The sequence below is a fragment of the Diospyros lotus genome, chromosome 6, assembly GCF_014633365.1.
Source record: "Diospyros lotus cultivar Yz01 chromosome 6, ASM1463336v1, whole genome shotgun sequence".
Taxonomy (NCBI): domain Eukaryota; kingdom Viridiplantae; phylum Streptophyta; class Magnoliopsida; order Ericales; family Ebenaceae; genus Diospyros; species Diospyros lotus.
The window spans coordinates 21,938,181-21,965,271 of NC_068343.1; the positions used below are offsets into that span (position 1 = coordinate 21,938,181).

The following is a 27,091-nucleotide window of genomic DNA, read 5'->3' on the forward strand; positions in this document are numbered from 1 at the left end:
ATTGTTCCAGAGGATTTGAAAATCCGTAATAAAGGTCCAATTAAGTTATTTTGTGTCATGATCCACATAGCAAGGAGGGGGAGAGAGTAATTAAATGTAATAGGAATGGAGGAATAGCTATTTAGCAGTAAAGGCAGTAGAGTATGCTGTAAGGGGGTACATGTTTGTTGCTGCTTAGGCAGGTTGTACATTCCCTTAGCTGTAAGCGTTTACAGCACATGGGCAAGGAATCCAGCTATATATTCAGCTGATCCTTGCCACGGATGGGTATGAAATATTCTAACAGAATTCTGACATTCTCTCTCTCTCTCTATCTCTTCCTTTGATCGCTCTTTCTCCCTAATTTCTCCCCCTATCTTCATTCCTTCTCCTTCGAACAGTCCACTGGACGAAGGAATTCTAAGTCAGACCCTTGGGAGTTGACATTTTGGTATCAGAGCACGACTTGGGAAACACTCGGAGTTGGAGTTAGCCTCGCCATGGCGGATGGAACGAGGATGAAACAAATGGAAAACCAACTATAGCAAGTGGCGACGTCCATGGCGGACATGTAGACCAGAATGGGTACACTCGAATCCTCAGTAGGAGCGGGGGTGGATAATCGAATTACCCAAGCAATGGAGAGGTGGCAAGAAGAAAACTGGGAGCAGAGTGCTCTATTGAGGGGGCAACTGATAGAGTAGATGTAGCAATTTGTAAGAATGTTCGCATCTCAACACCCAGTGAGACTTTCAATGGAGTTTCCTCCCAGGGAACGGAACCAATCCTCCCTGGGGTAGGGATGGAGCCTCCGCATGCTGGGGTGTCGGAATTTGAATTAGAACCGCAGATGATGGAAGAAAGCCTGATGGGAAGAGGACGAGGAGTTCAAGCTCATTGGAATTAGCCGAACTTCCCTGTGCCTAAATTAGACATTCCACTATTCGATGGAGAGAACCCGAGATGGTGGACCAGGAGGTGTGAAAGAATGTTCACACTATACCAAGTTCAAGAACAACAGAAGGTCGTCCTGGCATCTGCTTACTTGAATGAGGCGGGGGACGCCTGGTTCCAAGGTTGGCTTGCGACCAAGGAAGAGAGTCCGTGGAATGTGTTCGCAAGAGACCTCTGTACGAGGTTTGGAGACAAGAGTTTGAGGGACGTGATTGAGGAATTTAACAAGCTCAAACAAGAAGGAACGGTGCAGGCCTATCAGCTCAAATTTGAGGAGCTGAGGTCCTTGATGGTCATGCACCAACTCCACTTGATGGAAGAGTATTTTGTGTCGAGTTTTATCAGTGGGTTGGGAGATGAGGTGAGACCAATGGTTAAAATGATGCAACCAGGGACGGTGGAACAAGCTGCTAACAGTGCAAGGCTGCAAGAAATGACGATTGAAGCGCTGATGAAAAAACAAAGGAACCAAGTTAAGGGGGTAATCACTGGTGGATGGTAGGCGGGAAACAGAGCCATTGGAAGGGATACGGGGCAAGGAGGCAAAGGAGTCTTGGCTTTGCCTTCAACAGTTTCCAATCCTGCTAACGGGGGAAGATTGATGGAGCAAAGGTGTCAGGCGGGACTCTGTTACAAGTGCGGAGATAAATATTTTTTTGGGCATAAGTGTAAAAGGCAGCTGTTAATATTAGAAGCAGAGGAGGATGAAGAAGAAGAGGTAGAAGGGACTCCAGAAGCGGATGAAGAAGACAAGGGGGAGATTTCTCTACACGCCCTTAAAGGGTCAATCAACAGTAAGATAATTAAGATGGAGGGAAGAGCCTGCAATGCTTCGGTCATGGTACTTATAGACAGTGGGAGCACCCACAGCTTCTTGGATGAAACTATGGCCCGAAAGAGATCTCCAGCTCACACCCCCTATCAGTAATAGTAGCTAATGGAAATAAGGTTGTGAGTCAGTCCTCCTATGTGGGGTTTTGCTGGGAAATGAACGATGAAGAATTTGTGGCAGACTTGAGGCTATTGAAGCTGGGGGGTTGTGATGTGGTGCTCGGTGTAGATTGGATGAAAGGGGTTAGCCCTATCAGTTTCAATTTCAATAAAATGGAGGTAACTTTTGAGAAGGATGGAAAGAAAAAGACCCTAACAGGCAGTCAAGAGTCAGGGGTGTGTAAAATGATTTCCAGAAAGAGGTTGCAAAGGATGTTTAAAAACAAACTTTTCCAAGTGGCCCAGCTTTTCTCTATACATGCCATAGAATTCACACAAGAACAAGGAGTGCAGGACGGGGAGATGACAATGGCTGTGAACAGCAGCTCACATGAACCCTGGAAGGTACAAGAACTCGACTCTCTTAACATGCTCTTAATTGAATTTAGGGACCTTTTCTCTGAGCCAACTGCTTTGCCACCTAAAAGATCACTTGACCACACCATTAACTTAAACCTAAATGCTGAGCTTGTTAACCTAAGGTCTTACCACTACCCACCTAGACAGAAGACTGAAATAGAAAAACTCATCAAAGATATGTTACAAAGATTCATCATACAACCAAGCCGTAGCCCATTTGCATCTCCTGTATTACTTGTCAAAAAGAAGGATGGTTCATGGCGGTTTTGTATCGATTACTGCCAGCTCAACGCCATGACCATCAAGGACAAGTTTCCCATACCTATTGTGGAAGATTTGCTTAATGAATTAAAAAATGCTTCTGTTTTCACCAAACTCGACTTAAGATCTGGCTATCATCAAATTAGAATGAGGCCGGAAGACATCCCTAAAACAGCTTTCAAAACCCACCAAGGGCATTATGAATTCATAGTAATGCCATTTGACCTCACCAATGCCCCCGCAACTTTCCAAGCCTTAATGAACCAGATTTTTGAACCTTATTTACGCAAATTCATATTGGTTTTCTTTGATGACATTTTGATCTACAGTCCCACTTTTGCCCACTTAACCCACCTTAAAACTACCCTTGAGGTCCTTAGATTCAATAAATTGTATGTTAAATAGTCGAAGTGTGCCTTTGCACAAAAGCAAGTGGAATACCTTGGGCATTTTACATCAAAAACAGGCGTGAGTACTGACCCTAGCAAGGTGGTAGCAATGGTTGTTTGGCCTAGGCCTCAGAGTGTCAAGGGGCTGAGGGGATTTTTGAGTTTAACCAACTACTACGGACGATTTGTAAAGGATTACGGTGTAATCAACCAGCCGCTCACCAATCTGTTGAAAAAGGATGGATTTCAGTGGGATTCCAAGGCAGAAGAAGCTTTCAGAGAGCTTAAGCAAGCTATGAATCAGGTACCCACTTTAGGCCTGCCAGATTTTAGCAAGACATTTGTTCTAGAAACGGATGCGAGCGCTAAGGGAATTGGGGCAGTGCTGGTTTAGGAAGGGAGGCCGATAGCATTCCTAAGCCAAGCTCTAGCACCTAGGCATCTTGGGCTATGTATCTACAAGAAGGAGCTACTGGCAGTATTATTGGCAGTAGAGAAATGACGACATTACCTGGAGGGAGGGAGATTTGTGATTAAAACAGGCTATGAAAGTCTGCAATTTTTGCTACAACAAAAGCTGCACACCCAGCTGCAAAGGTAGGGGATGACAAAGCTAATGGGATTGGATTATGTAATCCAATATAGGAAGGGGAAGGAAAACCTAGCAGCAGATGCGCTATCTAGGTGCTTTGAAGAAGGAAGTCTAGCTGTAATCACCACCCTCGTTCTTGATTGGTGCCAAGAGGTAGCTGACAGTTACGAAGCGGCTGGAAGAACCAAGGAACTTCTTCAGCAGCTGGTAGTAAGCCCATCCTCAAGGCCAGGTTACACTCTGAGCAATGGAGTAATCAGGTACCAAGGGAAATTGGTGATAGGGGAGGATGAAGAGTTAAGGAATAAAATAATAGAGGCATTACATGCCTCCCCCATTGGGGGACACTTGGGAATTGAAAACACCTATCACAAGGTCAAGCAATTATTCCAGTGGCTAGGAATGAAAAGGTATGTCAAGGATTTTGTACTAAGCTGTGATACTTGCAGGAGATGCAAGTCCGAGAATATAGCCAAACCAAGGCTACTACAGCCTTTGAAAATACCAGAGGGACCATGGGAGAGTATCTCAAGGGATTTTGTTAAAGGGCTCCCCAAATCTGTGGGAAAAGACTGCATCATGGTGATAGTAGACCGGTTCACCAAATATGGCCATTTCATCGGGTTAGTTCATCCCTACATTGCTCAAGAGGTAGCAAAGGTGTTCTTGGATTAGGTAATTAAGCTACATGGTGCACCAAAGGCCATAGTATCTGGTCGTGACAAGATCTTCATGAGTTTGCTATGGAATGAGCTGATGGGACTGCTGGGAGTTAAGCTACATATGTCAACAACCTACCATCCTGAATTCGATGGCCAAACCGAAAGGGTGAATCAATGTTTTGAGATGTATCTAAGGTGTTCTTGCTTCCTACAGCCAAGAACTTGGCACAAGTGGCTTCCCATGGCCTAATGGTGGTACAACTCTAGCCACCACAACTCTATAAAAAGGTCTCCTTTCGAAGCACTCTATGGCTATAAACCACCACTACTACCAACCTTGGGAGACTCTTCCACAGTGGCAGCTTTGGATGTTTATCTCCAGCAAAGGCAGCAAGCTTTACAGGTGCTAAAAAGGGAATTAGCTACTTCTCAGAACTGGATGAAGCAATTTGCAGATAGGAGGAGGAGTGAAAGAGAATTTCAGGTGGGAGAATGGGTGTATTTGAAGCTTAAACCAGGTCACCTAAGGGCATTATTGTAAAACCCCAACTCCAAGTTGAATCCAAGATACTATGGGCCATTTCCCATCATTGCAAAGGTGGGAAATGTAGCATACCGGTTGCAACTACCAGAAGTCTCCAACATCCACCCAGTATTCCATGTGGCACTCCTTAAGAAATCGGTAGGGACTCAACCAACAAGTTCTACCCTACCCGACCTTCCTAGTGCCAATGACAGTATTAAAGAACCGGTAGCTGTGCTACATAGGAGGGTGATCTACAAGCACGAGGCCCCTATTCCTCAAGTTCTCATCAAGTGGTCTCATCTCCACTCGGATAGCAACACATGGGAATACCTTCCAGACATGCTTCGCCAATTTCCGAGAGTAGCTAGCCTCCTCCACATTTCTTGAGGACAAGAAAATTTTGAAGAGAGGGGTAATTGTCATGATCCACGTAGCAAGGAGGGGGAGATAGAGTAATTAAATGTAATAGGAAGGGAGGAATAGCTATTTAGCAGTATAGGCAGTAGAGTATGCTGTAAGGGGGGTACATATTTGTTGCTGCTTAGGCAAGTTGTACATTCCCTTAGATGTAAGCGGTTACCGCACATGGGCAAGGAATCCAGCTATATATTCAGCTGATCCTTGCCACGGATGGGTATGAAATATTCTAACAGAATTTTGACATTCTCTCTCTCATTCTCTCTCTCTTCCTCTGACTGCTCTTTCTCCCTTCCCCCCCTATCTTCATTCCTTCTCCTTCGAACAGTCCACTGGACGAAGGAATTCTAAGTCAGACCCTCGGGAGCTGACATTTTGTGATAATCAATCAGCTATTAGTATTGATCATAATCTTGTTCAGTATGACATGACAAATCATATAGAAATAGACTAGCATTTTATAAAGGAGAAGTTGGATGCAGGTCTAATTCATATTCCTTATGTTCCATCTGAAGAACAAGTGGCTGATATTTTAACAAAGGGGCTGACTGCTAGAAAATTTGAAGACTTGATAGGTAAGCCGGGCATGATAGATATTCATTTACCAGCTTGAGGGAGAGTGTTGATTCCCGAAGGATTAACAAAACGAAGAAGATGGAAAGGTTGGCTCATTATACGGAAGGGAAATTGGATGCTGGTCTGATCTTTAGAAATTTCTAAATCTAGATTAGGATACTTTCTTAATTCCAACTTAGGAAACTTTCCTGGAATTATGTATAGGTAATCTTTCCTTATTTTCATGTGTTATAATCTTTCCTATGTTGTATAATCCTCATTTCTATAAGAGGACTTGTATGTGTACATACGAATGAGAATTTATTCAGTTCTTTACACAAACTTTGATCAGAGAAATCACTTATGGAAGTAAAAAGAAACTGACACTGGATCTTTTAATGTCCCACTTCCCATAATAAGGTTTCGCATTAAAGCATGGGTGTAATGGTAAATATATCACCTGTGTTTCTGTAACATGGTTGAGAGCAGACTTCCAAGGTCCACCACTGGCCTCCAACTGCCTGGCCCAATTGCGTGCCTGTTCCCAGTACCCATTTTCCTCTAATGCTGTTAGAAGTGAAGCATCATCCAACGTCTCATCCCCTAGACGTAGACCAGCATCTTTGCGCAATGAAGGTTCTGCCATATCAATTTTCCAATAAAGTCGACGAAAATATGTTGAAGCAGATCCTCCATCACCGAAGTCGATTGCTGAGAGAAGTTGCAATAAACATCTCCTTTCATATGGTGATGGACATGTTAAAAGCATTGCATCAGAAGCTTTCATAGCTGTTGAACTTATCCAGGAAGTCCCAATTTGTCCTTTTGTTAGATTTGTGTGTACATGAATAGACTCTTCTTTGGTTCTGGCAGAAAAGGACTCCAGATGTGCAGAAGCTTCTGATAGGCGCATTTGTGAAAATGCCTGGAAAAGGTCCGGGGGGGAAAAAAAATCAATTTTATATTCAAGATCAGTACCTGAAGACCCCATCCAAGTCAAGATCAAAGAAAATAAGAAAAATTCAAATCTAATTTGATTAAGAAGATTAAAGCAGAAACATCTTCATAATGACAAGTACTTAAATAAGATTATGCTCAAACTGTTGATAACAGCAACTAATGTGTTTTCAATCACTGATTTCAAATTTCCCAAACACAGTTTGCTGAGATATTGCTGAGATTCCTTTTAAGTTCATTACAATAAAAAACACAGTTTGGTGGCCTTCAAATAAAGCAATGTGCATGATCACATAGGTTCTCATTGTTTAATGTAGCATTAATATAACCACAGAGAAGAAAGAGAAACAGGGTGAACATGGATAATGTTTTAACCATCAAGCTGAGAAGGATAGAAGACAGAGGGAAATGAGGAGTCAAATCCATCATTCTAAAGCAATTCCTCCTTTTCGCACTAGTTCGGTATGTAATTTTCTAAAATGCAGCCACTTGACCATCTCAGTTAATTTATAAAAACGAAAGGTAAATGAAGACCATAAAACAGAGAATTTGGTTAGGAGAAGACATCAAGGTCACGATGATAAAGATATAGACATGGCTAAAGCCCCCTAGATTTCATAAAAATCACCATGGTGTATCCTTGTTTGCCAAAAATTCCCAGATGCAATAAATCCTGGGTACTTCATAGAAACAGCAATATTTGGACAAAAATACTCTCCAACAGAGTATGTTCATAGAATTCAAAAACCTGCTTTATAAGCAATCATGGAAAGGTCAAACAAAGAATAACAGATTGGATTCTCAAACTTTTATCGTGTGTTAACAAACCTGAAGAGCACGAATAAAAGGTAAGAGCGAACATGATGGAAGGAATATCTCAAAAGCCCTTAATAGAGGGAGAAATAGATGTTGTTCACAAAGCACGGCAACCATCTTTGACAAAGAATCAAGCACTTCATCAGAATCATTTGGAACTTTGATGTGCTGCCCAGCTTGTTTTTGACTTTCGTCTTCAGTAAGTATGCCTTGTGAAGGAAATATTTTTGTACTATCAGTAACAGAAACATCGGATACTGTAGAACCCAACAGATCTGCTGGCATGGGCTCCATAAGCCTCCTACGTTTTGGATTTCTCCGGTTGTAATGAAATGTAAAAGCTCTAGCACTTGTTGTTAGGGAATTAGTAGCTTCCACAGCTGCTGCAACATTATTTGCAATTTGTGAGGCAATGTCATTCACCTTGATTGACGAAGTTTCCCTGAAAAAAATTATACCAAATGTTAGTAATATCAACATGGTAAGCAAGTGGATCAAAGAACTCCAGCATAATTGCAGAAAAGCTGTAACATTTCATATTCAGGAAAGCATAGAAACTATCAGAAACTTGAAATTATGGTTTCATCTGGAAAAGAATATGGCAACCTTGCTGCAGTGATTTCCAGCCAGACTGTTAGGCAGGATAATGGAGATACATCTGGGAAACATGATGCAATCATTGCCAAAATAGACCAGCACATATCCTTTGCTTTTATCAGTAGGGCCTCTCCAGGATTCTTCTGTTTTTCAGCGTCTGCTAGAATCCCAAATAGTTCAAGAGGTAAATAATCTTTATCGCCTATAAAGGATGTTTCACTCCTTTCAGTAGCATCTGAATTTGTGGAAGACCCAACTTTTTTCCTTGATTGCATGCTTCTTAGAACAGTCAATATGTGAATTCTTAGACGAGGATCACTGAACTCCTTTGATGCCTAAAACACAAACAGATGAAATATAGTCAGAAGAATTATGCTCATTATTTTAGCAGATATTGATAAAATAACAAAAAAGAAGAAAACTTAGTAAAAGAAAGACAAAGCTTACAACTTGGATAACTGTCTCAAAGGGATATCCCCCAACCTGAGCTTCTGACAAAAATCCAACCTGGCACCAGATGTGATGCAAGTTGAAAATTAAGGCATCTACAAAGTGTTTTATTTTAAACTAGAAATTAATAAAATCAACAAGGGTATACCCAATCATTGTCTCTTGCTAAGAGGGAGAGGTATTTAGTGCTCATGGGAATCTGGTGCATCTGACAGAAAACTGTAACCAAATTCCAGTGCCGACTTGCAATTTTCTGCTGAGATCTTAATTCAGCTCCATCACCATTTCCACTCAATAGCCAATAACCACATGTCTTCCCATCAGGTAACAATGGAAGACTTACCTTCTCCAAATGCTGCAGCACAAGCATAAGAGCACGAGAGGGTTGTCTGTTACTAATATCACTTGAATTACCTGTTTTCATGACACCATGACTGTCATAATGCAGATAGTCATCCGCCAGCGCTCGAGCAAGAGAATTTGTAATATCACCTCCATGAGATAGAGAATGAAATGCTGAGCCCTTGGGTGAAAGTTGTCTATAATGATCAGTATTATCATCTGACTTGTAGAAAGATGATATTCGCTTTAAAGCAGCAATGTCAATTCTGAGCATACTGGCAGATAAACCACATAGCTCCAATAGAAAGGCACATGAAGCCACTAATACAGCATCCTCAAAATGGGTAATAGCAAGTGGCACAACCTAATAATAAGAAAAAATTTTCTCAGAGAAGCATCCTTATGAATAAAATTAGTCCTAATACTCTCGCAAGAAGGCCTTCTAGTTACATAGCAACCTACGCTACATACATGAAGTTCTCAATGACCATGCAAGTGTAAATGGTAGACATGTCACAAAAAAGAAAGGAGACAGGATAACACCAATAACATTCTGTTTGAATCATATTTACAGGGGAGTCTAAAAGAAAGAGTAATATAATAACTAACAGGAATAAATTATCTATCCATTATATAGTTGTGATTGGAGAAACTTCATCAAACACCTGTATACTAAAACACCGAAGTACAAACGAAAGACATTAATATATTGACCACTGACCAGATAGTCACACTCCCCTTTAACTTAGACTTCTCCTTCCGCTTGGAACCTCATTCTCGTCCAACAAGGTTAAAAGTCTGGCTATATATCAATATATCATCAAAGAATAAGGATAAAGTTCCTTAGGTAGGGCTCAAAAATTTGATTCATCAGAGATTGAAATGTAATGGGTGCATTGATAAGGCCAAAGGGCATAATAAGAATTCATAGTGGCCGTAATGGGTCCTGAATGCGGTCTTTGGTATGTCCTGTGGGTTCATTCAGATTTGGTGATAGCTTGATCTGAGGTCAAGTTTAGAAAAAATGATGGCATGTTTCAACTCATCCAATAGGTCTTCAATGGGCGGAATAGGGAATTTGTCTTTGATTGTTATAGCATTTAATTGGTCGTAATCCACGCAAAAACGCCGCGAGCCATCTTTCTTTTTAACTAATAACACGAGTGATGCAAATGGGCTATGACTTGGTCTGATGAGAGATTTTTGAAGCATCTCTTTGACCATCTTTTCTATTTCTGTCTTTTGGTTAGGAGGATAATGGTAGGCTCTGGTATTAACAGGTTTTGTGTTAGGTTTTAGGTTGATTGTGTGGTTAAGGTGTCGGGTGGGGGGTAGGGAATTAGGTTCTACGAAAAGATCCTCAAATTTAGCTAGGAGTATATTAAGAAGGTTGAGTTGTACCTTTATGTTAGATTGGGGCAAGCTACTCATAGTCAACTTCATCCCCTTTTGATCCTAGATCCTCCTCCTTTCGGTCTATGGCTTGAATGGAAAAAAATTGAGCCACTTGAGTCATCTTGTACTTGAATATCTTTTGCAGCCTTTTCCCTATGATCATTTTACATATTCCCATCTCCTTGCTGCCTATTAGTCATTTTCCTACCCTCCTTAAATGTTACCTCCATTTTATTGAAGTCGAAGCAGACTGGACTTACATGCTTCGTCCAATCTACTCCTAGCACCACATCACCCCCCCCCCCCCCCCCCCCCCCCCTAATTTAAGTAGCCTGAGATCAGCCTCAAAACTCTTCTCCCTACATCTCCCAATAGAACCCCGTGCATGCTGATCAACTCATAACCTTATTACCATCAGCCACCCCCCCCTAATTTAAGTAGCCTGAGATCAGCCTCAAAACTCTTCTCCCTACATCTCCCAATAGAACCCCGTGCATGCTGATCGACTCATAACCTTATTACCATCGGCCACCGTTACCATTAAAGGTTGAGTGTTGACTAAGGGGCATCTCAACCTACGAGTTGTACCTTAACAATTTTGGTTCCTAAGGTATGGAACCTGAGAACTACAACTGAGTTTGTGGAAATCAAACTTGTTAATTGATTCCATGAAAAGAATTCTACTTATACAGGATTCTATACTATCTAATCCTAATATTTAGGAGATAAAATACAATACGAAGATAAAATACAACAGAATTTAAGCTATAAATAAGAAAGGATAGCAATCACATCTACTCTTATTATTCCTCCTGATTTCTAAGAGCTTTATCTTCAATTATTTCTGCTGCCTTTATCTAGTTTTGACTGATTTCTTTAGCAGCTTATAATTCTCTCCTTTATCTCTTTTAATCTCGGTAGCACTGCTCATTTACTTAGGACTCTCCAACACCGCCCCTCAAGCTAAGGAATAGATATCTCTCATTCTTAACTTGTTGATAAGAGTCTCAAAACCTGATCTGGTCATAGATCTAGTGAGCACATCAGCCACCTATTCTGCTATAGGAATATATATTAGCTTTATATCTCCTTCTTCAATCTCCCGTTGGATGAAACTTCGATCGATCTTGACATGTTTCATTCTATCATGCTATACTAGATTGTTGACAATACTTATAGCTGATTTACTATCACTGTGAAGCTTTGTTAGCTTTGTTAGTGGCAATTGTAGATCCTCCATTAATCTTACCAACCAAATTAGCTTACAAATACATTGGGCAATGGCCCTAAATTCAGCTTCAACACTGCTTCTTGCTACTACAGATTACTTTTTGCTTCTCCATGTAACTAGGTTGCCCCACAATTTTGTGCAAAAACCAGATGTAGATCGATTGTCTACCACTGATCCTGCCCAATCTGCATCGGAGTACCCTTCAGCCCTCCTTTCATTACTCTTTTGAAATAATAGCCCCTTACCTGGTGTTTCTTTCAAGTACCTCAAAATATGATATATAGTTGCCATATGTTGTTGAGTTGGATCATGTATAAATTGGCTTATGATGCTCATTGAATAGGCTATGTCTGGACGAGTTAAAGACAAATAAATTAGCCTTCCGACTAGCCATTGATACCTTTCTTTATCCACTTGAGGATCATTATCTATCTTCACATATTTCCAATTTCTTTCTAGAGGAGTATACCTTGGTTTGCATCCAATCATTCTTGTATCTTTTAAAAGATCAAGAGTATATTTTATTTGAGATATTATCATACCTTCTTTACTCCTTGCTACTTCCATCCCCAAAAAATACTTCATTGTTCCCAAGTCCTTTACCACAAATTCTGCCTTTAGCTTTTGTTTTAGGGCTGCAATTTCATGAATATCATCCCCTGTAATAATTATATCATCTATATACACAATCAAAATGCATCTTTTTCCATTGGTATGTTCGATAAATAGAGTGTGGTCTGACTCCCCTTGTTTGTACCCGAATTGTGTCAAAGTAGAGCTGAATTTCTTAAACCATGCTCTAGGAGATGTTTTAAACCACAGAAGGATTTATGAAGTTTACATACCTTGCCAATCTTTTCTTCTTTCTTAAAACCGAGAGGAATCTTCATATATACCTCTTCTACTAATTCTTGATATCAAATTGAAACAACTCCCAATCCAAATTCACTACAATAGATAATAACACTCTAATGGAGTTTAATTTAGCCATTGGAGCAAAGGTTTCTTCATAATCTATCCCATAGGTTTGTGAATAACCTTGGGCACCCAGCCCAGCCTTATATTTGTCCACACTCCCATCTAAGTTGTATTTAACTGTGAACACCTATTTGCAACCAATAATTTTCTTGTTTTTCGAAAGGTCAACAACTTCCCATGTGAGATTGCCTTTGAGTGCCCTCATTTCTTCCATCATTGCCTCCTTCCATTTAGGATTAGCTAAAGCTTCTTGAATGTTTCGAGGTATAGCCAGTCCATCCAAAGTGGTAATGAAGGCCCTAAATTTGGGAGATAGCCTGGAATTTGTCAAGTAATTTGATATTGAATGCTTCACACATGATCTTATTCCTTTCCTAATAGCAATAAGAAGGTTTAACTCACTGTCAGCAATAGTATTTTCTCCTTCAATTGTTGGACCTTCTCTCAGTTCCAACAGTTGGCCGAGTTGAGGAGTTGGATTTTTACCTCTCCTTGAGTAGACTTTGATTGGTTTTTCCAAGCCCAAGTCTTCTCCTATATCAGTCTCCATAATCACACCATTGCTTCTCCTTAGGGTTGTCTTCCCTTTTTGCAGTAGTTAGGGTTGATCCTGAATTAGGTTTAGTTGGAGTTGGCGGCATAACTCTTTTCCTGCTTTCCTCCCACCTTACCTCTGCAAACGCCTCTCGGGGGGATGGTAAGGGCTTGGTGCCTAAAAGTCTTCCTCTTACCTCATCCAAATATGGATTGAGCCCTTGGAGGAAGTAAAAAATTCTCTCATTTTCCAGCATCTTGCTATACTTTTGGCTGTCCTCTACACACTTCCAACTAGGATCATAAAATAGATCCATCTCTTGCCATAGTTCCATTAGAGTGTTGTAGTATTCAATTACACCAAGACTGCCTTGCTTGGTGATCTGAATTGCAGCTCTAATCTCAAAGCATTGAGCTATATTTTCAAGGTTAGAATAAATCTCTTGAACAGCCTCCCAAACCTCTTTGTTGTTTTGTAAAACAGATAGGGTCGGCCTATCTTTGGCTCTATTGAATTGATAATCCAAGCCATCAAGATTGAGTTCTCTACCTCCCATCTTTGATAATTTGCTGAATTTTCTGGTGGTGTTGGAATTGTCCCAGTTAGGTAGCCATATTTCCCTTTGCCTTTGATTACCAAAGCACGGATTGAAACCATTCTCTAAAGTTTCTTCCGTCCAACCTGTGTTGTGTGATCTGTAAGGTATTGCTATCCAACAATAGGGTGTTGTTAGACATCACAACAATTAGAATCGTGGGTTGTTGAAGGGCGAAACTGACGGATGATTCCATTGCAGTTGGAGTTGCATTCCCATGGCCTTGCAGATCCATCTGTTTTGGATCTTTAGGCTAGATAGAACCAAGCTCTGATACCATGAACAATTTTGGAATTGCAACCGAGTCCTTCAGCAGCTTAAAATTCTCTCCTTTATCTCTTTTAATCTCGATAGCACTCCTCATTTACTTAGCACTCTCCAACAGTACCTTCATCCATAAAATTGTGGGTGCTCCCACTATCAATTAGGACCATCAGCTTACAATCCTCCACCCTCTTTTCTGCTTTGATTATTTTGCTATTAGTCAGTCCCTCTAGGGCATGTAGAGATATCTCACCATTGTCTTCTTCTTCTCCTTCGTGTGAATTAGGTGTTTCTTCCTCCTCTATTGCTTCTCCTTCTTCCCCTTCTAATAGGGGTAGTTGTTTCTTACATTGGTGGCCTAAGAAGTACTTATCCCCGCATTGGAAACAAAGGCCAGCCTGCCTCCTATGTTCGATTGTTTTCCCTCCTTGAATTGTAAAGGCTGGCAATGGCGCAAACTTCGAGCCCCTTGGGACCCTCTGCCTATCTCCTTGATATAACCCCTTCCTCCTTGGGTTATGACACTCTGGCTTCCTCCTTTAGCTATCAACCTTTGTTTTTTCATCAATGCCTCTACCGTCAACTCATGCAACCTCACACTGCTTGCCACATGATTAAGGGTCTTAGGCTGTAACACCTTCACCATCGGCCTCAATTCTTCGTTCAAGCCACTTATAAAGCTTGAAACGAAGTAGGCTTCTGTTAGGTATGGGTTATGAGTCAACATTAGTGCCTTTAGCTCCTTGAATCTGAGTTGATATTCTATCACCGATCCTTCTTGCTTGACCTTATTAAACTCCTCCACTATATCAATTAGTCCTTGATCCCCAAACCTCTCACATAATTCCTCTACAAATTCGTCCCATTGACAGTCCTCCCGCACCTTGGACTAGCCCTGGTAGCAAGCATCGTCAGCGTCATTGAGATAAGCTGCAACCAAGGCCACCTTTTGTCTCTCCGTCACTCCATACCACTCAAGCACCCGTTCAGACCTTTTAATCCACCATCGGGGGCTCGCTGATCTGAATTCCTAATTCTTCCCAGATTTGAGCAACATTCCCATCCAATTTCCTATTGATCACCATGATGGCCTCGTGCTTCCTATTGGATCCTAACTCCAATTGGTCCACCCGAGCCTGGAGATCAACCACCATCGAGCCAAATTGTTGCAACTGAGTCTCGAAGTTCTTCATTCTAGTTCCTTCAACCACTGACAAAATTTGCGGGAACCTCTTCAGCCAAGGGCGAGCTCTGATACCAAAATTGTCAAATGTTAAGGGATCTGGAAATTGATCTCCTCCGATAGGATAGACATCATGAGAGATCGAGACAATTATTGAGAGAGAAAGAATGAGAGAGAGAGAAGAGAGAAAGAATGGGAGGGAGAAATTCAGAAATGAATTCGATTAAACTTTCTCTAGATGCCTCCAATAGTTGGATCAACGTTTTTTATACTGATCCTCTTATCGCATGGGTATTTTCCCACCCCAAAAGCCTAACCGCCTATGTACAATGTCTTGAGGCAATAAGTACAAGCCATTTTAAAGTTCAAGCAACTATTAAGGGGATTGAGCTCATACACTTTCTGATTTCACCATTACATTAAATTATCACAATTTTATCTCTCAGAGTTCTATCAATGCTTGTTCATTTATTGTAAACTTCATTTCCACCTTGTACTATCAAAACATCAAAGATATTTTTGTTCCCGTGTATTTATTGTTTTTCCTAGCAGGTTGTGCTAGAGAGCTAACTTAGAAGCTAGTGGTTGTATTGGATAGTGGTTTGCCACTTGAAAATTATTTTTATTGGATTTAAAAATCTCTACCTGAGTGCTAGAGTAGTGAACATAGGCTGGAAAGTGCCGAATCACTAAAAACCTTTTGTGTCCCTTGCATTTTCAATCTTTCTCAAACATTGCATAGCACTTTCATTGTAAAACTCTTTTACATAAAATCATATCTTGTTTATCATTCTAAAAATATTTTTTTAAGATCATCCAAATTTTTATTCACCCAATTCACTCCCCCTGTTGGGTGTGTGGTGCCATATATATCAAAGTCTACCTACAAGTTTATCTTTTCATTGTCTATGTAAGAGGCATGCTATCAAAGGAAATACAAAGCAAGCAACAATATTAATGTATTACCATAAAAGAAAATTTCTATACTTTCAAGTATGAATGAGAATGGAAAGTGAGCATACAGATGAAAGAAGAGACTCTTCACTTCGTGTTATAGGCATGAGAAGTGTTTGCACATCTGCTTGAGCATTTGTTTGCCCATGTAATGAAGTGCCAGGTTGCCCTCCATGGCTGTTTTCCAATTTCAACTTTTGAACTCTAACAGTAAGAAGATGGTTAAAAGCAGCTAATGCCCTTCCACGATGCAAATGGTGCTCAAATCCAAGTCCATGTTCCTGAAAACAATCAAGCAATTGAAGGTCAAAGGAAACAGAGTCAGATAGATGATGCAAGTGACAGCAAGGTGGCACTTGAGAATCTCTATCATAAACATTGTATTATTGCCCAAGAAGTGGGAATATTGATAATAATTGGCAACTCCACCAAGCTGTGGAAATTTAAAGTCACCAAGTATACTGCAAACAGCAATATCTTGAACTAAGTAGTTGCTGAAATTTTTTTTGGTGCCTTTTTCTTATGTGCATGCATGCTTGTGCACGAGAGAGAGAGAGAGAGATCTGATGAGTCAAATTTCTTGCTCCATGTAATCTATTGTCCATCTGCAAAAATCTCCCACTGTGTATGCCACAGCCCCACAATTCCATGAACAGTAACAGGTAGTTATGACGGGGGTAACAATATTTTATTCCATTAGCATCCATATCAAGACACTGGAAAATAACATTAGCATCCATAAAATACCACTGAGATAAGATCTTACAAATATAGTTCTGAAGCAACAAACGGAGGATTCCAACATTGAAATCATATTGACAATGTAGGAAGTTTTACAATGAATAAAGCAATCCCCACACGAGTTGATTTACTGGTCTCAAAAATGAAGTCCACAAACACAGACATTCTTCGAAAAAAAGTCCCAGTACCTCAAGCGAAGAAGCATACAGTTCCTCCTCCACATGTTTCTGTAAAGCAGCTTCCCAGGACATGGCACTGATCTGTACTTGTTCATCAGCATTAACCAAAAAATCAACATCCCTAAGTGGAAAGTCTTCTGCAGGTAGACCAACTAGCGACTGCCAACCCAGCGGACCCTGCAGTAAAGGAATGTGTCTTAACCAATTGCAATGTAAACAAGCACTACTAACAAAAATTAAGAATGCTGATGATTATTGAGGTAACTGTTTCACATTTGAATCACATATAATTTCTTATAAGAGTTAAGTGAGAGTCTGAAAAAAGAGGGCAGGTGAAAGCAACTAAGAAGAAGCACAATTAAGACGGTTCAGTGACGCATACAGGAAAACATAAATAACCTGCACATAAAGGTGAATTAATCTCCGCACAGCCTTAGAAAACCAGTATGGGATCATCTGCAAAAGTGAAGTATCACGTCCAGTAGAGAAGAATATGTTCTCACGCCAATTTAGATAGTCTGATAGATCAGAATCACCAACTGCTGTATTTTAAGACAACTATTAGAGACTGAAAAATAAAATTCAATCAGAATGAGGATAACATACAATGATTCCATGCATGATCACATGAAGGGAAGCATTAAAAAGAGGGAAAACTAAAAGAAGCAAAAGCTCACAGTTTTTGGTTCTAGGGCCTGGAAAATTGCAAGACGTGTCCTGTCCAAAGCATGCTGCTACAAGTGTGCGCCAGAGTGTTGGAAAATGCTGAAGGGCTGGCCTGAGGTTCTCCAATGTGCACTGAGCCGAAGAGCTGGAGTGTCGGTTAACAGTGCCACTGCTCAGGCAATCTTGAATTGGAATGGGGGTATACATTAATGTAGCTAATGCTGCCATTTCCCCACTTTCAGCAATGTCATCAACAGTACGGATCATATCATCAATCTCCAGTAGACCAAGATTATTACCAGGAATTAAATTGAGTGATGTGATTGAACGAGCATTGCAAAAAGATGATTCATACTCAAGCCCTTTAACTCTCGAGAAGAGCAACCACTTTGCCCATTGACTATCTATCTGCAAACAAACATTGCATGATAAAGGCAACATAAAAGCGTCGACATGTTGCATTCAATGAGGAACTAGATAGTAACATTCACAATTAATTAGAGCTCCAGTGAAATTGGAATGTGAATAAAGATCAGGCAGTTTAGCAGAACTTTTGTAATTTTATCTGTTTATAGGTGGGTACAAGCTCTAGGATGAGATTTTCGTAGAATAGCTAGCATGTTTGTTAAAGATAATCCTAGTTCTTGATATGTACAAATAAGAGGAGAAGAAAAAAAGGGAAGATAGTGTAGTGTTGTTTTTCAACAGTTTGTTCTCAGCTCTCTGTAAGATTAGTTTGTTCTGTTTTGTTATAAGAAACAACATTCACTTGCATAGCTTGTTACTGTCAGCCGTCAAAGATGGTCTGTTAAGAGTTCCTGTTGAATAGTATAGATATTTCTGAGATTTAGTCTAGTGGTTAAGGCTCCTACTATAAGGGTTCTTATTTCTTCAGCAGTCACTTTTGGTCGGAATATACAACAGATTTATGTTAACAATGCTTTTCTTAATGGAGATTTAATGGAAGAGGTTTATATGTCACTGAGGGGTTTGAAGATTCTAAGTATCTTGCTTATGCGTATAGACTTAAAAAGTCACTCTATGGTCTCAAACAAGACCCCAAAGCCTGGTATACCAAACTTAATACAGCTCTCAAGTCTTGAGGTTTTCACAATGCAGTGTCTGATGCTTCTCTGTTCATCGAAAGGGTGCAGTCGGAAATGTTATTTCTTTTGGTCTATGTGGATGATATTCTGGTCACTGGACTGTCACGGCTATGGCTTTTTTAAATTTTTTCTGTTCAGTCTTTATTTTTTTTTTCTTGTTATGCTATGCTGTATTTTCTTTATTTTAACTGCTGTATTCAATTTCCAGTTGTCAATTCTGTTAGAGTAGGAGGGCCACATGTAAGGCCATAGAAAAGGACAAAAAAGGTTGTTGTAACTGCTGGAAGAGGGGATGATCTGCTGCATACTCATGCCAAGCGACTATATTTACTCTTCCTATTCTGTAGGAGAGATTATGAAAATTCAGAATACAAAACAATTCTATTCTCTCCTTCTACACTCTCTCGTCTCACTCTTTTCTCTCTTCTCTACCTGTTCTTCCTCTTCTCTCTCTCTAATTTTCCTTCTTCGATCCCTTGAATCTCATTGAGTCAAGGGTAGCTCTATTGTTTCTGCCAAGGGTAGTGACATGGACCAAATCCTAAGATTCTTCCATCCCTCATTAATGATCTTGATACCTCCCTTGCTCTAAAAACTCTTGGTTCAGTCAACTTTTTCTTGGAATTTGAAGCTTATTGTTGAACCAACTTGCTCATATTAATTAAATTTTGATGATTAACAAAAATATTTTTATGATATAAATATTTTTTTACTCATACAAAAAGTAAATTTATTTTGAGTTAAAGGAGATTGTTTTTAGACATGTTTTCTTATTTTAATCATTTATGTCTCAAAAGTTTATATTTGAAATTTTAAATTTGAATTAAAGGAGAATTATTTTTAGACATGTTTCTCTTACTCATACAAAAAGTAAATTTATTTTGAATTAAAGGAGATTACTTTTAGACATGTTTTCTTGTTTTAATCATTTATGTCTCAAAAGCTTATATTTGAATTTTCAAATCTTGATTTCTCATGCAAAAAATAAATTTATTTTGAATTAAAGGTGAGACATGTTTTCTTATTATTTGAGAAAGCCTAAACATTTTTTGAATTTCAAACTTCATATTAACCCTTTCTTTAGTGGCTAAAATGCTTATAAATACCCCCCTAAACTCATTTTTTGAGTATCCAAATGCTTCCATTACATATCCATAGCACCCGAAAGCTCTCAAACGCTTTCAAGCAAAGCATCCAAACAATTCGAGACTCTCGAAATATTATTGCATATCCACCGAAGAGCCACAAGGCAAGAGGAGAAAAGTTCTTCAAATCTTCTATGACAAATCCAAACTTCTCCATTTGAGGTTACAAATTTATTTATTTATTTAAATATTATTGTCTTGTATAATTTGTTCTTAATTGCTTATTTGGGTCCCAGTGTGGACAAGTTATTTATAACATTTAAATTACTATTGTGGATTGTATAGGTTTTTTAAAACCGTTAAAATCTAGGTGAATCTAGTTTCCAAGGTAAGTTAAGGAAAAAACCTTGGTGTTGGTGGTTTTCCTAGAACTCATTGTAATCTAGGAGTGTATCTAATTTTCAAGTTGAGCTAGTGTGAAAACCTTGGTGAGATTAGTGGAATCCCAAGGGTCGTTGAGATCTTGGGAGAATGGAGTAGGGGTGTGTGGAGACACCAAACCACTATAAATTGTCTTATGCCTCATTTATTTATTCTTGCTATATCTTGTGGCTTGCAATTTATTAATCTCAAACTTCCATATACATAGTTATAAAATCTTAATTTGTTTAAAATTAAATAACAAGAAATTAATTAAAAGAAAATAATTTATATATATTCTTAGAGAAAATAATTAATCAATAATATTTATTAAAAGGGAGAAAAATTTTAAACACTCAATTCACCCCCTCTCTTGAGTGGCCATACCTTAAGGGACCAACACTTATCATGATCCTACAGGTGTATATCTCACTCAAACAACGGATACCACTGATTTATTGCTCAAAGCTGGTACGGAAGATTGTAAACCTTGTTCAACACCTTTTACAGTTGGTGTTCAATTTACTGATAGAGGACCTTTTCCCAAACTCTGCCTTGTATAGAAAGCTGATTGGTACACTTCAATATCTGACCTATACTAGCCAGGCATTGCTTTTACAATGAACAAGCTGTCACGACCCTAGGGGTATACTTTTCATTAAACTGCCAATGAACAAGCTGGTTGGAGTTGTGGATTGCTGAGCCATAGCGGGTGCGACTCCGATCAGTGATCAATTGTGGACTGTAGGTGGAAATTCAGCTGCAGATTGAAGGTGAATTCAAAGCAGATTGTTGAGGAATGGCCAAAGGTACTAGGCTGAAGCAGCTAAAAGCAAGGATGGAGGCGTTGGAGTTTGGGATGCTTCAGACCCAGGAGGCAGGTTTGGCCATAAGAGAGAGTGTGCAGCGACATCTCGCTGCAACCCGAGAGGATTTCACTGCAACTCAAGAGAGTATGCAGAGGGAATTGGAGAAGAACAGGGAGACCATAGATCAATATGACCTTAACAGCATGTTCAATATACTGTCATCACCGCTTCAATTCCAGTTGTCACCAGATTTTCCCCCTAGAACGGTCACAAATCCAATTCTGCCTGGCAATGGCATTCTTCCTAGAGCCTCAGGAGTGCAGGAGGTAGAGAAATTTCCAACCATGGAACCAGCAAGACAGGTAAGGGGATCTTCCTCTCAATCCCCTAATTACACCCCCATGCCCAGGTTTGAGATACTGGTGTTTGAAAGATCAAAACCTTGGTGTTGGATCCACCGACGTGAAGGGTTTTCCCAGTTTTATAATGTCGCAGAAGGTCAGAAAATTAATTTCGCAGCAACCTATGTGAATGATATGGCTGATTCATGGTATCAAGGGTGGCTTAACACAAGGAGGTTTGAGGTCAATTGGGTTGAATTTGCAGAAGATCTGTGTGAACATTTTGGGGAGAGATCCATGACGGATGCAATTGAAGAATTTAATAAGTTGAGACAGGAAAGATTAGTGGTTGAATATCAAATTCTATTTGAGGAGTTAAGGTCTTTGATGTGGAGTTCACAACCAGCACTAACGGAGCATTATTTTGTGTCTAGCTTCATTAGCGGCATTAAGGATGAGCTGAGGCCCATTGTCAAAATGATGCAACCCGCAACAGTGAGGCAGGCTGCTGAAAAGGCGAGGTTATAGGAACTTGCCTTGGAGGCTATATTCAAGAAGCATAAAGTCCTATCGGAACAAAGTCCTTCTACCAGTCAACTATTGGGAGGAAACTCTCGGGCTGCAGCAGTGGGAACAAATCAAGGCACTCCTAAGGTTTACACTAACCTTAGTGCAGTTAAGAATCCTACAGGAGCAAACGAGACAGCTGGGACTATGCTATAAATGTGAGGATGGATACAGCCCTGGCCATCACTGTAAGAGGCAATTTCTTAATATGAAAGGGTCAGATGAGGAAAAAGTAGTAGTAGAGGTGGATGTAGAGGAGATCGAAAATGCTCTGGAAGAAATGCAAGGGGATGAAGGTGGAGAAATCTCTTTCCATGTATTAAAAGGAAAGCCACTAGCCTACATTAGCCAGGCTCTTGCCCCAAAACACTCAGGATTAAGTGTGTATGACAAGGAGTTGATTGTTGTGTTGGTGGTAGTTGATAAGTGGAGACATTACCTAGAGGGGAACCAATTCATTATCAAGACTAATCATGAAAGCCTTAGATTTCTGTTACAACAAAGGCTGCACGCAAAAATGCAAAGGGAGTTTCAAAGCTGTTGGGCTTGAATTATACCACACTGTTGGTTCACGGAAATATTTCATGAAAGAGATCTTCTAGAAGTGTCCAAATCTGAAATAGGATATTTCCTAATTCAGACTTAGGAAACTTTCCTAAGTATGTTCATATGTATCTTTCCTTTTGTAATTAGATTAGTTTCCATATGTTGTATCCTTTTTCCTCTATAGGTGGATGTAACCATGTACATTCAAGATATAAGAGAATTATTCTGTTTTACTACATGGTATCAGAGCCACCAATACCCTCTTGTTCATCCTAAAATCTTAGAGTGCCTTCATTGCACTTCCTTTTTCCAAAGCCCCCGGTGCTTCATCTCTGTTCAGCCATTTTTTGAGATTTTAGTGCTCTCTCTACTCAGCCGTTTTTTCCATAAATCATGTCTGAGATATCCAAAGCATTCCCTACCATGACCACTGCGGAATCCAATCCAATCCAATCCAATCGAACAACAACCAATAGGAGCAGAATTGCTTGGGATGCACCATTCCTACTGGTTATACAGTAGGAATTACTTCCAGTGGGCTCAGCTTGTGAGGACATTACTCAAGGGCCGAGGGAGGATTTGTCACTTGACTAGAACCTCTCCAAAGGACTTAGATCCCATCTTCACAGCATGGGATACAAAAGACTCTTTGATCACGTCTTGGTTGTGGAGTGCCATGCAGCCAAAGGTGAGAAAAAATTTCATGTTTTTGATATTTGACAGACTATGAGGCAAACCTATTCAAAGGTTCAAGATGTCTTGATTATTTTTTAGATTAAAACTAAGATTAGTGGTACTAGACAAAGAGCCTCCGCCATAACAGAGTATTACAATAAGATTAAAGGATTATGGTTGGAACTAGACCACTATCAAGACATAAAAATGGTGTGCAGTGAGGAAGTTGTCACCCTCAATCGGATTCGTGAAAGGGACAGGATTGTAGGGTTTTTAGTAGGTCTAGATCCAAAGTATGATCAAATAAGGATCCAAGTACTTGGTAGGGAAAAATTACTTGCTCTTAATGAAGTGTTTTCCATTGTTAGAAGTGAAGAAAACAGAAGGGGAGCTATACTTAATAAACATAGTGCAAAGAACTCAGCTATGGTGTTAAATAACAAAGAAGCGACATGATTTAGAGTAGGAAAAACAGAGGGGACAATGAAGAATTCAGGCCATGAAGGCCTGTGATGTACATATTGCAAGAAGCCAAGGCACACTAGGGATACTTGCTTCAAAATCCACGGGAGAGAAGCAATTTTGAGCAGGATGGGAGGATTTAAGAACCTTGCTCCCAAGCCACAGGCCCATATCTCTAGCAAGGAACAGGAGGAAGCCAGATCCACAGAGAAGATAGATTTTATTGGATTTGACCTTACTCAATTAAATGCACAGGAGATTAATAAGCTCAAAAATTTCCTCAAGACAATCCATGATGGGGCCTGCTCTCTTGCCTAACAAGGTAAATGCCTACATTCTGAGTCTTTTTGCTTCTAAAAATGATGGGAGTAACATGTGGATCCTTAATTCGGGAGTCACTGACTATATGACCCCTAACTTGAATTTTTTTAGACTTATAAACCACTTGCTAATAGAACCTCAGTTCCCATCACTAGCTAGGGCAAGGTCAATCTAAGCCCTATGTTATCTACCAACCAAGTCCTTCATGTTCCTCACCTAGCTACCAATCTCATATCTTTTCATCAACTAACCAAGGAATTAAACTATTGTGTTGTTTTCTATCCTCATATGTGTGAATTTCGGGCATGAACACAAGATGATTGGTGTGGCTGAGGAGCATAATGGACTGTACTTCTTCTATAAGGAGAGTAATCCTAAGGGGAGGCAGCACACGGTTGCTTGCTCATCTCAATTAAGTTCTAACTCTGCCAACATTTGGTTCCATCATTATAGGCTAGGTCACCTCCTTTTGCTTTGTTAAAGAGTATGTTTCCAATTTAAAACCCTAGATGCTGTGAGAAGTCAGAGGTAGAACTCTAACCTGAAAAGCCATCTTAACAAGTGGAGGGATCCTCCTCCTTATATATAGCACAAGTCTCTCTTGCTGAGGCGATGTGGGATTCTCACACTTCCCCCACGCCAAAACTTCTCTAATAACTAATACATGCCCAGGTGATTGGGTAGGGTACTGGTCCATGACCACGACCGAGGGTAGTCCCCCAGCTAAGGGTTGCTCTGATACCATGTGAGAAGTCAGAGGTAGAACTCCAACCTGAAAAACCAGCTTAATAGGTGGAGGGATCTTCCTCCTTATATATAGCTCAGGTCTCCCTTGCTGAGGCGATGTGGGATCCTCACAGATCCTAGTATGTTTCAGTGTGTGTGATTTCTAAACACCATCAAGTGTCCCATCTAGTCAGCAATAAGCTTTCATCTAAACCTTTTTTCTTAGTCCATTTGAACATTTGGGGACCATCCAAAATCCCATTGTTTTGGGACTGGGGCTAGGTGGTTTATTTATTTTATCGATGATTGTACTAGAATGTGTTAGGTATTTCTATTAAAAGAGAAAGTTGCAATTAGTATCGTCTTGCCCTATTTTTGCAAAATGATTTCCACTCAATTTGGTACTGCTATACAAAAATTCAGAACTAATATGTTACAACTCTTGGGTAGAACTCACCCTCAAAAGCTAGCTATCAAGGGGACCACTGTTACAACCTTTAGGTAGAACTCAACCTCCAAAGCTAGCTATCAAGGGAAGGGTGCCCAAGAGGTTTATAACCCCACACCAAGAGCCTAAACTTTCGATGTGGGACTGATAGGCCATCGATGTTCCAGACCTACCAAAGACGCCACAAACAGTAGTATGCATAAAGGTTAGAATAGGGAATCAACACATGCAAGTGTAACAACCAGCATGTGCGCATGGGGGTAGATTAGTAATCCACATGCTGAGAGAATAATCTACATGTGCAAGGGAATTCGGTTAGAGAGGGGCAGAGGAGAGGTATAAATAGTGGAGAAGAAGAGGGAGAGGGAAGCTGGTCTTTGGGTAGAAGATTTTGGAGAGTAAGGGCCTCTCGAATGCCCTGGATTGTTCTTGTTTTCTTGCTAGAAATTACTGAAAACTATTGAGATTTGGTTACAAACCTGGTAACTATCAGGGAACTCACCAATTTGGTATCAGAGCCCGACCAATCTTCATGGAGAACTTAACGGAGAGAGTGGGTGAATTAGAGTCGAAGATGGAGGGCATGCAAAGGGGAGTTGAAGCCATGAGAGGCGACATCCAGGCGATGGAACGAAATGTGGCGATGATGGTAGAGCAGTTTGCTTTCATGTGAACGAAGTGGGATGAGCAGGAGCGAGAGAGGAAGAGCAAGACCAAGGAGCGAGAGGGACCCTCGGAATTCACCATGGATTCCGAAGTAACTCCTGGGATTTTGGGAGGCCGCGACTTGGAAGGAGGAATCAAAGGTGGGTATTGGTTAGAATTACGGGGAAAGAGGCTAGAGATGCCCATATTTGAAGGGGAGAATCCTGACGAGTGGATTTTCATAGATGAGAGGTATTTTGCGGTCAATCAATTAACTGAGGAGAAGATCAAATCTGTCGCACTGTGTTTTGAAGTTGCGGCTCTGGCTTGATTTCAGTGGGAGTCTAGGCGAAGAGGAATTCGAAGTTGGGAAGGCTTGAAGCAGGGAATTCTAGGCAGGTTTCGCTCCACTCAAGAAGGGTCGTTGGAGGAGCGTTTCTTGGCTCTTCGGCAAGAGGGAACTGTTAAGGAGTATAGGTTGCAATTTGAGACGTTGGCTGCATCCATGCCAGATGTTCTGGAGGCGTTTTTGGAAGGCCAATTCCTAAACGGTCTCAACCCGAAGATAAGAGCGGAGATCAGAGTGCTGCAACCTCGGGGGCTTGATCGGATCATGATGGTGGCACAAAATATTGAGGATAAGAATGCAGCTCTTCGGAACTGTTGTAAGGTGGCAAACCCACCAAAGAGTAGCTACCCTTTGGCACCATCAGTCACCACCCGATTGTCCCTGATACCAGGGAAGAGTTCGGGTTCCTTCTAGAAGCCGGTGACCCAAGCAGGACCCAGGTATCACGCCTCTGGAAATGTTGGGAGCTTCCCTTTTAAATGCCTTAGTGAGGCTGAATGGAAGGCCAAGCATGAGAAGGGCCTTTGCTTTTGTTGTGATGAAAAATATTCGATAGGTCATAGGTGCAAAAACAAGGAGCTCCAAGTTTTGACGATCTATGACGAAGAAATAGGCGAGGCAGTAGGAGAGGAAGAAGCAGTGTAGGGGCGCAATGAAGAGTTGGGGTATGGGGGGGAAGTGATCGAGTTATCCATGAATTCGGTTGTGGGGTTGACTACACCACAAAAGATGAAGCTAAGGGGACACATAAAAGGGAAACCGATAGTGGTTCTTGTGGATGGAGGAGCAACTCACAACTTCATAGTGTCCGAGTTGGTGCAACGTTTGAGTTTGCCAAGAACAGAAACAGTTGGATATGGAGTGATAATGGGAACCGCGATGGCTATACAAGGAACAAGAATTTTCAAGGGGGTGAAACTGACCCTTGATAACTTGCAAATAGTGGAAGATTTCCTTCCACTTGAGTTAGGGAGTTCCGATGTCATTCTTGGCATGAAGTGCCTGGCATCGGTGGGGAAAATG

General features: G+C 40.5%; 1 protein-coding gene across 4 annotated transcripts in view; it reads right to left on the bottom strand.

Moving 5' to 3' along the window:
* The window catches only part of LOC127804771 (uncharacterized), a 116,253-nt gene that overhangs the window by 12,646 nt on the left and 76,516 nt on the right, over window positions 1–27,091 (bottom strand). For 3 of the 4 annotated variants that reach the window (XR_008023724.1, XM_052341768.1, XM_052341770.1), the window contains 9 exons: window positions 17,580–17,976; window positions 17,302–17,444; window positions 16,912–17,079; window positions 16,051–16,263; window positions 8,654–9,211; window positions 8,503–8,562; window positions 8,065–8,390; window positions 7,471–7,900; window positions 6,146–6,610 (listed from right to left, as the gene is read on the bottom strand). Coding sequence is in view for 3 of the 4 variants with exons in the window: in XM_052341768.1 (XP_052197728.1) it covers window positions 6,146–6,610; window positions 7,471–7,900; window positions 8,065–8,390; window positions 8,503–8,562; window positions 8,654–9,211; window positions 16,051–16,263; window positions 16,912–17,079; window positions 17,302–17,444; window positions 17,580–17,976 (2,760 nt within the window). In the remaining variant the exon portion in view is untranslated. The remainder of the gene's footprint in view (window positions 1–6,145; window positions 6,611–7,470; window positions 7,901–8,064; window positions 8,391–8,502; window positions 8,563–8,653; window positions 9,212–16,050; window positions 16,264–16,911; window positions 17,080–17,301; window positions 17,445–17,579; window positions 17,977–27,091) is intronic. The other variant, XM_052341769.1, reaches the window with a different exon arrangement.